Source organism: Labeo rohita, chromosome 11 (assembly GCF_022985175.1).
Source record: "Labeo rohita strain BAU-BD-2019 chromosome 11, IGBB_LRoh.1.0, whole genome shotgun sequence".
In the NCBI taxonomy this organism is placed as follows: domain Eukaryota; kingdom Metazoa; phylum Chordata; class Actinopteri; order Cypriniformes; family Cyprinidae; genus Labeo; species Labeo rohita.
The window spans coordinates 21,525,895-21,539,746 of NC_066879.1; the positions used below are offsets into that span (position 1 = coordinate 21,525,895).

Below are 13,852 nucleotides of genomic sequence, written 5' to 3' on the forward strand. Positions count from 1 at the left end.
CTATTTGTTGGTTTATTGTTAGTTCAATGACATTTTAGGCTGGTGGGTTTTTTATGAACATGTTTTTTATCCCTTTAGCACCATAATGTCTTGCAGTTAATGTTATTTATTCACATATTGATAAGGATGTTGAACTGTAAGGAATCATTGTTTTTCAGGCAGTTCTTGCCTTTATGAATCCTTTCGTGAAGCCGCAGGTGCTGAATTCATCTCAGTGAGTTCAACATCCCTCTCTGGCTCCGTGGATACTGTATGCCTTTAATAAATAAATAAATATGAGACCAATATTTCACAGCATTTCACAGTTAGATCCAGTATGTAGTGTAAGTCGCCTAAAAGCATTATGTGAGATGGTTGTTTAAAGTCTTGTAGGTGGACAGTACTTTACATTTTGTGTGATTCAGCAGAAAGCTATTTTTGTGTTTCTATACTAATTGTATACTATACCTGCCCTCCTCTATATCCAGAATGTTCTCTGGAAGCTGAACATTCGTGGTCTCAGGAAGAAGGAAGACCACGCATCCACTGAGAACCGCAGTGACAGCAAACACTACAGAGGGTGCAAAGCGCCACATGTCCTCGAATAATATGACCATGGGAGCCAGCGAACCTCCAATACGGGCTATGAAAGAGGTGTAGCCCAACCCGCACTGCCTAGGAAAGATACAGAGGAGCAAAGTGAGTTCCTTCATTTCAAAAACAAGGGACCATATTTATGGAATAACTCTTTTATTTATCTATTTTTTAATTAACAAAATAAATACAAATTACCGAAGTACTGTAGGGTAAAGCTCAGATGTGTACAAGAATGCAATGGTAAATGCTGCCTCAGAGAATCCCTTCCCAATAACAGCAATCCCTGTGCGCACAGCTGCAAACTCTGTGGATGAATCAGTACAGCAAAACCAATACATTATGTCTTGGATAATTAATATCCACCATAAAATTAGTGGTAAACAAGGTCAAAGACAAAGACGCAATGTGATAAAGAATGAAGGAGTACCTGTTGGGATTATACTGTTCAGTCCAATCAGAGATCCTGCTATAATGAGAGACCACGCCTGCCCATTTCTGCGTCCAATCCAATCCAGAGTGAAATAGGTCCCAACCTTAGCTGGGACTTCAATAACTCCATAGATAAACTGCGTGAGATAGATATTCAGTCCAAACCCAGTGATGTTGAAGCTGATACCATAGTAAGTAAAAGCAACTGCAAACCTGAAGATTTAAATAAAGACTGTTAATTCACAGCTTTTGACACTGACAACAAGAAAGCTCCTTACATACCAGAAAATCCCTGAGAGAAATACAATCTTCCTCAGTTTCGGTGTCCTTACTAGATCAAGGTAGGAATGGTTCTTGTTGGTGACCTCAGTAACAGTGATTTTCTTTAAGGTCTAAATAGGTGAGAAACTATTTATTTACTTGTTAATGATAAGGTAAAGGATGAAATCAAAACTGAGCATCATAACAATAAATAGGAAGATAGCTAAATATGTTTACCTCAGTATCTAGTTTATGAGTGTAACTGTGCTTTCCATTCATCTTAGCACACTGAATGAGATACTTCTGCGCTTCTTCCACCCTGCCATTGGTCAGCAGCCATCTTGCTGACTCAGGAATCCACCTTTTGAGATAAAAGGAGAAAATATTCTTGTAGGCCTATCCATGAAGCACATTTAGAGGTCTAACAATACATATTTGTAATGTACACATAAGATACATAAAATTATTAGTTTAAGGGGAACCCTGGGTATTAAGACTTGTATTGATTAATATAACGTAAATGATGTCTCTTAAATAAATATGTAGTAGAAAACCCATGAAGTTCTATATTATTTTAAAAATCCGTATCATTTTATACATATTTTGGACTATGGGGGTGGCATTGTTTCGATGACGTGAAATGGCTGTACTCTGTAAACTACTGGCGCTGCCTGTTGGCATTTTTACCACAACACAACTCGGAATATTAAATACTGATACAATCCCACATTGTGCGACTTTTGGTTGTAATTTTCAGTCTAAAAGCAATGTTTTCACTGAGAAAAGAATGGGAAAATGCATGTAGACGAATAAAACTTCCTACTTTCTTTTCACTCCACTTTTAGTAGACCAAAGCTACTGAAAGGGGCGTGGTTTCAGCAACGAGCTCCACCCACGTCCCGCCTCTTTGCCCATTTTCGATTATCCGGGAGTGATGTGCAGTGATGCGATTCCAAGATGGTGACGGCCGACTCCCGCCCACTAAGAGATTAAAAAATGCTCTTCAGAAACCTACAGGTGACGTCACGGACACTACGTCCATATTTTTTACACTCCATGGTCATGACATTGCAGCTACTGAAGGAGTTTCTCAGTGTGGATTTCACTCGATTAGACTCCTTGTGGGGAAAATCGATGGTACGGAATTTGGTTTAAGCCTACACTTATATACATTTGCAGCTATAAGCTCTTTCGGCACCTGTGGTTATCATATCAGTATTTTATTTTCCCAGTTGTATTGTGGTATTATATGTCATAATGGCGCCCCCATAGTCCAAAATATGTATAAAACCATGTGGATTTTTAAAATAACGTAAGTCATGGATTTCTACTACATATTTCAGTAAGAGACATCATTTAAGTTATATTAAGCCATACAAGTCTTAATACCCAGGGTTCCCTTCAAGGGCATTTTATCTAACTTTTTTGATATTTATTAATTACTTATAAATAGAAATTGGACATAGTCTTTTCTTCCTACATGTTATCTTTAATCATTGTTATCTGAAATCCACACATATTTCATGTCCAATATCCAGTGTTTTTCTTTCACTTGCAGTTCCACCACTCACCACCAGGCAATTATGCCCACAAGGCAGGGTGAAGTCACTACCAGGATGAGGTGCCTCCAGTCCCTGATGAGATACGCCAGAAGAGCCAGAAGCATGTTCCCTACGCTCCACCCGAGACTGATAATGGTACCCGTAAATGTACGATGTTTAACATCTGTCCACTCAACACCTGACAATTGAGCAGGATTTATGAAGGTATTAACAGCCATGCAAATAAACAAGTGTGTATAATCTGGTAGAGTTTTAAAGGGATAGTTCACCGAAAAATGAAAATTATCTCATGATTTACTCAACCTCAAGCCATCCTAGGTGTATATGACTTTCTTCTTTCAGAAGAATACAGTCAGTTATATTAAAACATGTCCTGGCTCTTCCGAGCTTTATAATGGCAGTGAATGGGTGTTGAGATTCAATAAAGCCATCCATCATAAAAAAGTACTCCACACGGCTCTGAGGGTTTAATATAGGCTTTCGGAAGCAAATCTATGCATTTTTGTAATAAAAATATCCATATTTAAAACTTTCTAAATTGTAATACTTTTTTTAAAATTTTTGAATGGATGCACTTTATTGGGCTTCAGAATCTCAGCACCCATTCACTGCCATTATAAAGTTTGGAAGAGCCAGGACATTTTTAAATATAACTCCAATTTTATTTGTTTGAAAGAAGAAAGTCATATACAGGCTTGAAGGTGAGTAAATCATGGAGTAATTTTGATTTTTGGGTGAACTGTCCCTTTAAGAGGGATCATGTCTTTTATTCTAAATCAACATGTGTTGTAAACCTGTTTTTCTTCTGTTTTTCTAGAATCTGATGTAATAACTTTTGGGGTTTTGTTCCTTCGCTCATGAATCATGATGAATCGTTCACAAGAATATTAACAGGATCAGCTTAGATTTTATGTTGACTAGAGAGTTTGAAAAGAAATAAGAAAGGGATAGATACACAGGGCAACCGTGGTGATAGACATCCCGGTCAGGGCCAGTCCACACAAGGTTCTTGTTATGGCGAACATCACATAAGATGTAGAAAAAGCTTCAACAATTCCAAAAATAGAACTGGCCACAAAGGAAACTTGAATAATCGGCTTACGGCCAAACCTGTGGAGTAATATAAAAGATATATTTAACCATGCAGGATATTCGAACATTGAGAATCACATGGAAAACATTGAGCACATTCTCTGTCTTGCTTGTTATACAAATAGCCTGAGGTAAGCAGTTGTGGATTCAGGACATGCTTCATGAGAAACGATGAGTCAAAGAGTATTATAGAAACATACCACACTGTGAACGATTATAAATACGTACAAGTCAGCTATGCAGAACAAATCAAGGGGAATTAATCGTTTTTTAACCTTAGACATGTGAGTAAAGACACTCGATTGTAAAAAAGTCATGTGACTGGCTTTCAGCCTAAGGAATCTCGTGTAAGGTTCATTGAGGAAAGAAATGCTAGATGTGTGGAACAAATAGTTCTAAAACATAATATTAATAATAAAAAAAACATACTTATCTGCCAACTGGCCAAACACGACAGCACCAGTTGTTACTCCAATGAAGAAAAACGTGGCAAGGGCTTGGTTTAGCTTTTTGTTGTCACACACCAAATCCCACTGGGAAATAAAGACAAGTCATACCGTAATAAACAAGAATAAAAGATTTTTTCTATTTCTGATTATGTTAACATATTCGTTAGAGAATATACAGGTGAAATAAAGTCCATAAAGAGCAAATTAACTATATATGTACACTACCAGTCAAAAGTTTTTGATTTTTAATGTTTTTTTTTAAAGAAGTCTTTTCTGCTCACCAAGCCTGCATTTATTTGATCCAAAGTACAGCAAAACAGTAACATTTTGAAATATTTTTACTATTTAATATAACTGTTTTGTATTTAAGTATATTTTAAAATGTAATTTATTCCTGTGATCTCAAAGCTGGATTTTTGGCATCATTACTCCAGTCACATGATCCTTCAGAAATCATTGTAATATTCTGATTTGCTGCTCAAAAACATTTATTATTATGTTGAAAACAGCTCAGTAGAATTTTTTCAGTTTCTTTGATGAATAGAAAGTTCAGAAGAACAGCATTTATCTGAAATAAAAATCTTTTGTAACATTATAAATGTCTTTTTCATCACTTTTAATCAATTTAAAGCATCCTTGCTAAATAAAAGTATTAATTTCTATAATTTCTTCCCAAAAAAACAAATAAATTATACTGACTCCAAGCTTTTGAATCCTATAGTGTATAATGTTACAAAAGCTTTTTATTTTAGATAAATGCTGATCTTTAGATCTTTTTACTCATCAAAGAATCCTGAAAGAAATGTACTCAACTGTTTTACATATTGATAATAATAATAAATGTTTCATGAACAGCAAATCAGCATATTAGAATGATTTCTAAAGGATCATGTGACATTGAAGACTGGAGTAATGATGCTGAAAATGTAGCTTTGACCACAGGAATAAATGACATTTTAAAATATATTCAAATAAAAAGCAGCTATTTTAAATAGTAAACATATTTCAAATAAATGGAGGCTTGGTGAGCAAAAGAGTATTCTTTTAAAAAAACATAAAAAAATCTTACTGTTCAAAAACTTTTGACTGGTAGTGTCACAAATCTGGTCTATGTCCCATTGTCCACTAACCACCAGATGTCACTCTCGCATCACTTACACACTCTGACTGTCACTATGCATCTCGGACTGCATCTCCCATCCTCCACCGCTCTGATTGCGTCAGTCCCCGTGACCAATCAGGCGTCCTATAAAAAACCCCGCTCCTCCTCAGTGCACTTCACGGTTGGTTGTATTATTGTATTGTTGTTTTGTTAGTATTTCTTAGTGTATTCCTAGTTCCTGGTTTTTGGATCTCCCGCCTGGTTTCCCGTTCTCTTCTGTCTAGCCGCCTGCCTTTTGGACTATAGCTCTCGTTTATTGGACCATTCTCTTCTACTGCCTGTATTATTCCTGTCTGCTCCTGCCTCGACCTTGCCTGTACGACTATGTCTTTGTCCCGCCAATCCAATAAAAGCTTGCGCATGGATCCGCTCGCCTCTCGTCTCGTTCTCCCCGTAACAGAACCAACCGTCACACAAGGATCCAGCAGCTTCACACCCGGACAATCGACAGATATGGACACAGACAGGATTCTTTTCCGGATCAAGCAAGGACCACGCACTCTAGAACAGCATATCCGTGAGTTTCTGGCCATCTCGAATTATTCCACCCTCCCGGACTGTACAATCATGGAAATATTTTGTGATGGCATAAACGATCCTTTAAAAACGAGGCTGAGACGCGAGGGTCCGCGCTCATCTCTGGCTGCTTTTTTAAACTTTGCGTTATTGTGTGTGGGCTCGCCGTGTACTGTGGGGGTCGAGAAGGGGGAACGCGACAACGCGGACGCGGCAGCCCCGCACCCCGCTCGCAGATTGGTGGTTACGCCGGATCACGACGCCAAAACCACGTTTGCCGCCTGGATCGCTCGTGAAATGGCGGCCGTGCAGGAGCGCGCTCAAGCTATGGCGGCGACAGCAGTGCCCGTTCGCAAAATGGCGGCGACTGCGGTGCCCGTTCACAAGATGGCGGCAGCGCCGGTGCGCGCTCACACAATGGCGGCGACGGCGGAGCCCGTTCACAAGATGGCGGCGGAAACAGAGCCCCGTCACGTCACAGCTGCCATACCAGAGCTATATGGAGTTACAGCTGCATTTCCTGAGTCAAGTCGAGTTTCCAAGTCAAGTCAAGCTGCAGCTGTGTTTCCTGAGTCAAGTCACGTTTCCGAGTCCAGTCCAGTTGCAGCTGTATTTCCTGAGTCAAGCAAGTTTACTGCTGCTGTTCCTGTGTCAAGTCAAGCTGGGGCTGTGTTTTCTGCATCAAGTCAAGTCAGAGCTGCTCTTCCTAAGGCAAGTCAAGCTAAAACTGTTTTTCCTGTTTCAAATCAAGCCAGAACTGTAGTTCCTGTGTCAAGTCAAATTACAGCCACGCCAGAGCCACTGCACAAGATGGCTGCCACGCCAGAGCCACTGCACAAGATGGCTGCCACGCCAGAGCCAATGCACAAGATGGCCGCCGTCTCCAAGCCGCTCCACAATATGGCTGCCATTCCAGAACCTGTGGTCAGCGCCCGGACGCCACTTGTGGTCATGATGGCCCACGTGCTGGACACACCCCCTAATGACAGTACGGGCAGCTAAAGTGGCGCTCCATGTCGCGGCGGCTACCCCTGAGTCAAGCCAAGTCACAGCTGTTCCTCACGAGTCAAGCCAAGTCACAGCTGTTCCTCACGAGTCAAGCCAAGTCACAGCTGTTCCTCACGAGTCAAGCCAAGTCACAGCTGTTCCTCACGAGTCAAGCCAAGCCACAGCTGTCCCCCACGAGTCAAGCCAAGTCACACCTGTTCTTCAGGAGCCAAGCCAGGTTACAGCAGGTCCTCATGAGCCAAGTCAAGCTGCTGCTGTTTTTCCAGAGCCAAGTCAAGCTTCAGCCGCTGCTCCAGAGTCAAGTCAGGCTATGGCTGTAGCTTCCAAGTCCAGTCAGGCTTCCAAGTCCAGTCAGGCTTCCAAGTCCAGTCAGGCTTCCAAGTCCAGTCAGGCTTCCAAGTCCAGTCAGGCTTCCAAGTCCAGCAATGTCAAGGCGGTCATTCCTGAGTCAAGCAAGGTAACAGCCGTGGTTCCTGAGTCAAGTGAAGTCAATGATCTTCTCAAGCCAGTTCAAGTCACTGCTGGTCTTCACGTGTCAGATCAAGTCACTGCTGATCTCCATGAGCCAAGTCAAGTCACCGCTGGTCTCCATGAGTCAAAGCAGTTCACTACTGTTCTTCACGAATCGAGTCAAGTCACAGCCAATCTCCAAGAACCAAGTCAGACCACAGCTGATCTTCATGAGCCAAACAAAGTTGTTGCTGCTGTCCCAGGGTCCAGCCACGTCCCGCCTGACGGCCCAGGGTCCAGTCACGTCCCGCCTGACGGCCCAGGGTCCAGTCACGTCCCGCCTGACGGCCCAGGGTCCAGTCTCGTCCCCGCCTGACGGCCCAGGGTCCAGTCTCGTCCCGCCTGACGGCCCAGGGTCCAGTCTCGTCCCGCCTGACGGCCCAGGGTCCAGTCTCGTCCCCGCCTGACGGCCCAGGATCCAGTCTCGTCCCTCCTGACGGCCCAGAGTCAAGTCTCGTCTCGTCTGACCGCCCAGAGTCAGGCCACGTCTCGTCTGACCGCCCAGAGTCAGGCCACGTCTCGTCTGACCGCCCAGAGTCAGGCCACGTCTCGTCTGACCGCCCAGAGTCAGGCCACGTCTCGTCTGACCGCCCAGAGTCAGGTCACGTCTCGTCTGACCGCCCAGAGTCAGGTCACGCCCCGTCCGATGACCCTAAGTCAAGTCACATCACATCTCGTCAGACATCCCAAGATCACGGCCTATCATGATAGCCAGCGTACTGGATCCACCACAACCTCCCGATGCTGCTCTTCCTTTAATGGCGGTTGCCATTTGGTGTGTGTGGGCTGCACACTGTGCCCCTGAGGCCACGCCTGTTCACAAGTCAGCTCCTGAGGTCACGTCTGTTCCAAAGTCAATCCCTGAGGCCCCGTCTGGTCACAAGTCGGCTCCAGAGCTCCCCTCACTTGGAGAAGCCATGCCAATGCCTCCTGAGGTGTCAGCCTTGGCTGTAGATCCTCCCATGGAGGCGGCATCCCCCAATAACCTCTCTGCTTCTCCCCTTGTTCTGTCAGCCTTCTCTGTCTCTGCTTTTCCCAGGTCCCAGACCATAACGCGGTTTCCTGCTCCGTCCCAGCTCCCGCCTGGTCACAAGCCAGCTCCAGAGCTCCCGTCTGATCTCAAGCCTGCTCCAGAGCTCCCGTCTGATCTCAAGCCTGCTCCAGAGCTCCCGTCTGATCTCAAGCCTGCTCCAGAGCTCCCGTCTGATCTCAAGCCTGCTCCAGAGGTCCCGTCTGGTCTCGAGTCTGCCCCAGAGGCCTTCCCCGTCGGAGAAGCTGCGCCAATGCCTCCAGAGGTGTCAGCGTCAGCTGTAGAACCTCTTATGGAGGGGGCGTTAAACTCTAAACTCTCTGCTTCTCCCTTTCTTCTGTCTGTCTCCTCTGTCCCTGTTCTCCCCAGGTCCCAGACCATGACGCAGGCTCCTGTTCCGCCCGGAGGGCTGCTCCGCCTCCTGTTCCGCCCTGGAGGGCTGCTGCGCCTTCTCCCCTATTCTGTCTGCCTCCTCTGTCCCTGCTTTCCCCAGGTCCCAGACCGTGACGCAGATTCCTGTTTCGCCCCAGAGGGCTGCTCCGCCTCCAGTTCCGCCCTGGAGGAGTCCTGCTCCGCCTCCAGTTCCGCCCTGGAGGAGTCCTGCTCCGCCCTGGAGGAGTCTTGCTCCGCCTCCAGTTCCGCCCTGGAGGAGTCCTGCTCCGCCTCCAGTTCCGCCCTGGAGGAGTCCTGCTCCACCTCCGGTTCTGCCGTGGAGGACTGCTCTACCTTCAGCTCCGCCCTGGAGTACGCCTGTGCCTCATGCTCCGCCCCCGGCTCCGTCCTGGAGGGCCTTTGTGCTGCCGGTCCTGCCTCAATCACCGGGTCCTCCGCAGGGACCTGGTCCTCCAGCCCTCGCCCTGTCTCGCTCCCGCCCCACCGCTCCCTGAACTGTTACTCTGTTGGAGCGTCTGGAAGCCGCTCCTTGGGGGGCTATGTCACAAATCTGGTCTATGTCCCATTGTCCACTAACCACCAGATGTCACTCTCGCATCACTTACACACTCTGACTGTCACTATGCATCTCGGACTGCATCTCCCATCCTCCACCGCTCTGATTGCGTCAGTCCCCGTGACCAATCAGGCGTCCTATAAAAACCCCGCTCCTCCTCAGTGCACTTCACGGTTGGTTGTATTATTGTATTGTTGTTTTGTTAGTATTTCTTAGTGTATTCCTAGTTCCTGGTTTTTGGATCTCCCGCCTGGTTTCCCGTTCTCTTCTGTCTAGCCGCCTGCCTTTTGGACTATAGCTCTCGTTTTTGGACCATTCTCTTCTACTGCCTGTATTATTCCTGTCTGCTCCTGCCTCGACTTGCCTGTATTATGTCTTTGTCCCGCCAATCCAATAAAAGCTTGCGCATGGATCCGCTCGCCTCTCGTCTCGTTCTCCCCGTAACAGGTAGTGTACCTTTACCAATACTAATACTCATTCATGTACCTTTAAGGTATAAATATGCACAATTTTTGGGGTAAATAAGGTACAATGACTTTTTAACATTTGTAGCAGATGTAATAAGCAACTCAAAACATCATTAACATATACACGAAAGAATCTTGTACATTCTGACCTCAGTTGCGGTTGTTGAGATGAACTGTGAGTGGTCATATACCCATCCGTGCTGACATGGCACTGACACATTTGATTGGTTTCCATACACTAGGGAGAGGTCACCATTAGGGTCGAAGTCCATGGGAAGGGGATACATCTTGCAGGAGCTGTAGGATCCATCTGCATTACGTGGGATGCCAAGTCCCATAATCTGTGCCGATACCTCAGCACTGTCCTTCTCTGTGCCATCCAAGTGAGGCAGGGCACAGTGATGGGGCGGCACACCTGAGATGAAGTTGTGGAGCAGGAAGTGTAGTGGAAGGATGATGCGTGGGAGCCATAGGATGTATAGAACCAGAAACTGGAACTTGTTGAAGCCACCAATTTCATGAAGGATGTCTTCAAACCTCATTGTTTAAAGTGAGATGAGCTACCAAACAGATTTGATATCCGAATGAAATCTCCTCCGTTCTGGAGAAAGGCTTTTGTTGGTCTGTAGTGAACGACGAGCAGAGAGTAGTCTGAGGAGATGCTGAATTGCTATATGTTATCATAACACTGTTCCCGGTCATGCTTTTCAGGGCCTCTAGGAGACACAAGAAGGTCTTTGTCTTGGTAATGGGAAGAAAAAGAAGAGTTCCAGGCCATAAAGTTCACTATCCCTCACCTGACTAACAGGAGAAAAATAGAAAATACATTGGTTCCACAATGATCTTTTTTTGACTGAAAAGAGCAGATGTCTGTATTACATCTGAAATGGAGAAAAGGCATTTTACTACATTTTCTTTCTATTGCAACATTTGGTTAGCTCTTCAATTTCTGATATTTAAGAAAAACAAAATATAGCTGCAAGCAGTGATTACTAGGGTTCAAGCGCTTTAAGGCAGTTAAGCACATATGAAAAAAAGACATTATGTAGCAAGCCTTTTTTGCAAATAAAGGTTATTTACCATAGAAATATTATGTTTTGTAACGCTTCTGACTGTTACAGCGCCAGCTGCCATCTCCTTAAAACCTGCATGCTTGTTTACAATCACCTCCCTGGTGAAAAAACCAGCATATGCTGGTAGGTGTGTTTTGATGCTGGAATGCTGGTTAGGTAGGTTTTGATGCTGGTTTAAGCTGGTCCTTTGCTGGTTTATGCTGGTCCTTAGCTGGTTTAAGCTGGTCCTTTGATGGTTTTTGCTGGTCATGTTGCTGGTCAAGGACCAGCATAACCAGCAAAGGACCAGCATAAACCAGCTAAGGACCAGCTTAAACCAGCATCCTAACCAGCATTCCAGCATCAAAACATACCTACCAGCATATGCTGGATTTTTCGCCAGGGCTGTTGCATGTTCTCACCAGGTTTCGTAAAGTTTTGAGTTTTCCTTTAGGCTTTAGGCTTTGGGTTAAATTCGCCAAACATGGAATTCTCCAGATTTCCGCGTTTTCAGTGTTATACATTAAGGGGCACTATTATACATATTCTGAATGAGTTCATAAATCATAAACACAGGCGATTATGCAGAAACGAGCGATCTCATATGTAAGCAGATGCATATGAAAAATAATGCGCCCATCAACCATAAACAGCATATAAATGAAAACTGCCTAATGTTACCAGGTGATAAAGGACTGTGCAAGTTTTGAGGGTGCTGATGGAAGCGATCTACTTTATCTTTCCTTTGATCGAGGGTTTTCACGACGCATCATCAATCCGCCATATTGGCGGTATGGAACGTAAACAATGCCAATGAACCGAAGAACACTCGCACATTTTGCTGATTATTGCTGCTGAAAATAGTCAGTTATTGTTATGTTTTGGGCTGTACTAATCGATCAGACCGGGAAAATAATTTGGATTACTATAGACTGACAAAAGTCAAGGAAAAGAGAGCAAAAAACTGTCTGAGGAACAAAAGGCATTTGTGGTTGGCCATACTTAACTAGGATTTCCACTTTGACAACATTGGTGTTTGTGCTTATCATTTCCAGTCAGGTAGGTGAAGTATTAGGCTAATATCTTGATTAATACTACTCGTTTTACCACCTATTAATTTTAGTTTGTCAAAATATTGCGCCCCTCCTGCTTACTAAGTCCCTCTCTAAACTGTATGATTTAGCAGCTTCCACAGTTTTTCCATGGTTTAGCATAAATTAGCATAAATTCAGTAGTTCATTAACTGTGCAAACCCTCTATATGATCCACATGTAGTATTTAATAAAAATGCATTTTTTCACAAAATGTTTTTTTTAACTTACCAGGATTTTTAAAAAATTTAAAAGTAAGCTCTGTTTTCTGAAGGCCATGAAATTTTAATGAAAATATAGTTGGATAATCAGTTAAGTATGGTAAGAATGTGAAATGTGTCTAGTGCAGAAAAACAACATAACACGATGAAGACTTGATCATTTTATGCTCCTTATTCCAACAAAAAAAAAATCTTGATTAACATCTCACCATTGTAATAAGAACAAAAGAGGTGGGAATCGTTCATTTAGAAATAATCCGTACTGACAATTATTAATAATGGTGTCATTTCTGCCATGCCTAGAAAATGAGACAACTCGTTGGAACCCACAATATATTCCGTTAACAAAATTAAAATCCAAATCTTTAACCCTTTGCCTGATAAAAATAAAGAGGTCTCTGCAAGAAATACTGAAAAGAATATGTACAAGCATACAGCAGTATCATCAAACACTTGTAACAAGCTAAAGACAAGGCATGCCCATCATCACAAGGTTTACAAAGAGGGCCGAGCTGCAGACCAGAGGAAATTTGTGCATTTGTCCATAGATATGTGGCAGATTTTACAACGTTCTGTGTGTCTGGTGGTTTATAATCATTTGTGCTGGTTAAATACATGTGATATACTGTTATAAATAATTTTACATAATCATTTTATCATTGTGTGTCAAGGGCCAAAGACAACTTGGCATCTAACTAATAATAAAGTACACCTTCGAAAACCATATATTAAATGAAATGCACAACAGAACAACACATATACAGTATAGCACCGTGTAAGCTAAATGTGGCATTTCCTCTATAATGCTCCAAGAAACTTTCATCAGAAACTTTCTTATTGTACAACATAAAATTATTTGGTGCAGAATCCAAAATCGGAACTAGCCATTCACTGATTAGGAAGAACATTAAATTAATCAAAAAGGTAAATTTTGGTCAATGGGGCAGATTCAATTTTGAGGCAACATGTTCAAGTAGTTGAGAAGAAACAATCCCGGTAAACAGCAGTCACAGTGTCTTATCTGGCTGCAGCTGTGTTGTTGCTTGTGCTTTTTTCCCTTTTCAAGGGAACCGTGTTCTTCGAATGAGCAGAAGCTTTGGTTCGATTACTGACAGATGTAGTAACACTGGGTTGGTTTGGTGATGGTTTGATGTCCTTCGCAGGACCACTGCAAGTAGTAGTCCTAGACTTCACTGGGAGCTCCACAGTGGCTCGGAGGGCAAGCGGTTGCTTGCGGGATTCGCTAACTGCAGTTCGCAAGGGTAACCTATGGGGGGAAGGACTAGCTATGCGGGTTGAAGAGAAAGTGCAGTTTGCAGTGCTCAAGCTGCGACGGGATGATGCAGGAATACAGGAAAGAGGCATGCGATTGCTTCCACTTGACATGGTAGAGCGGGACAGTGTTGATTTTGATCTAGTGTGAAGTGCTGGAGCGCTTGATCCTGATTGTGATTGTACTTTTGGACTAAAGTGAAAA

General features: G+C 43.6%; 2 protein-coding genes across 5 annotated transcripts in view; both read right to left on the reverse strand.

Moving 5' to 3' along the window:
- On the reverse strand, window positions 1-10,764 carry slc22a7a (solute carrier family 22 member 7a). Its single transcript, XM_051122000.1, has 10 exons — window positions 10,161-10,764; window positions 4,350-4,453; window positions 3,784-3,938; window positions 2,838-3,006; window positions 1,504-1,627; window positions 1,288-1,397; window positions 1,004-1,218; window positions 772-880; window positions 448-654; window positions 1-256 (listed from the first exon to the last, which is right to left on the reverse strand). Exons 1-10 carry the CDS (start codon window positions 10,551-10,553, stop codon window positions 172-174), a joined length of 1,671 nt encoding a protein of 556 aa, XP_050977957.1. The 5' UTR covers window positions 10,554-10,764; the 3' UTR covers window positions 1-171.
- Window positions 10,765-12,533: 1,769 nt separating this feature from the next.
- The window catches only part of ttbk1a (tau tubulin kinase 1a), a 43,972-nt gene continuing 42,653 nt past the window's right edge, over window positions 12,534-13,852 (reverse strand). For all 4 annotated transcript variants that reach the window (XM_051122766.1, XM_051122767.1, XM_051122765.1 and 1 more), the window contains one exon: window positions 12,534-13,840. In XM_051122766.1, the coding sequence (XP_050978723.1) occupies window positions 13,393-13,840 (448 nt within the window). In that variant the 3' untranslated portion in view covers window positions 12,534-13,392. The remainder of the gene's footprint in view (window positions 13,841-13,852) is intronic.

Bases quoted from the DNA above. Each gene is read 5' to 3' on its own strand.
- slc22a7a (XM_051122000.1), bottom strand. From the start codon at position 10,553: ATGAGGTTTGAAGACATCCTTCATGAAATTGGTGGCTTCAACAAGTTC. The intron at 1,398-1,503 runs GTAAACATATTT...TCACCTATTTAG, and splicing joins CTCATAAACTAGATACTGAG to ACCTTAAAGAAAATCACTGT. The intron at 655-771 runs GTAATTTGTATT...TATCTTTCCTAG, and splicing joins CTTTACCCTACAGTACTTCG to GCAGTGCGGGTTGGGCTACA.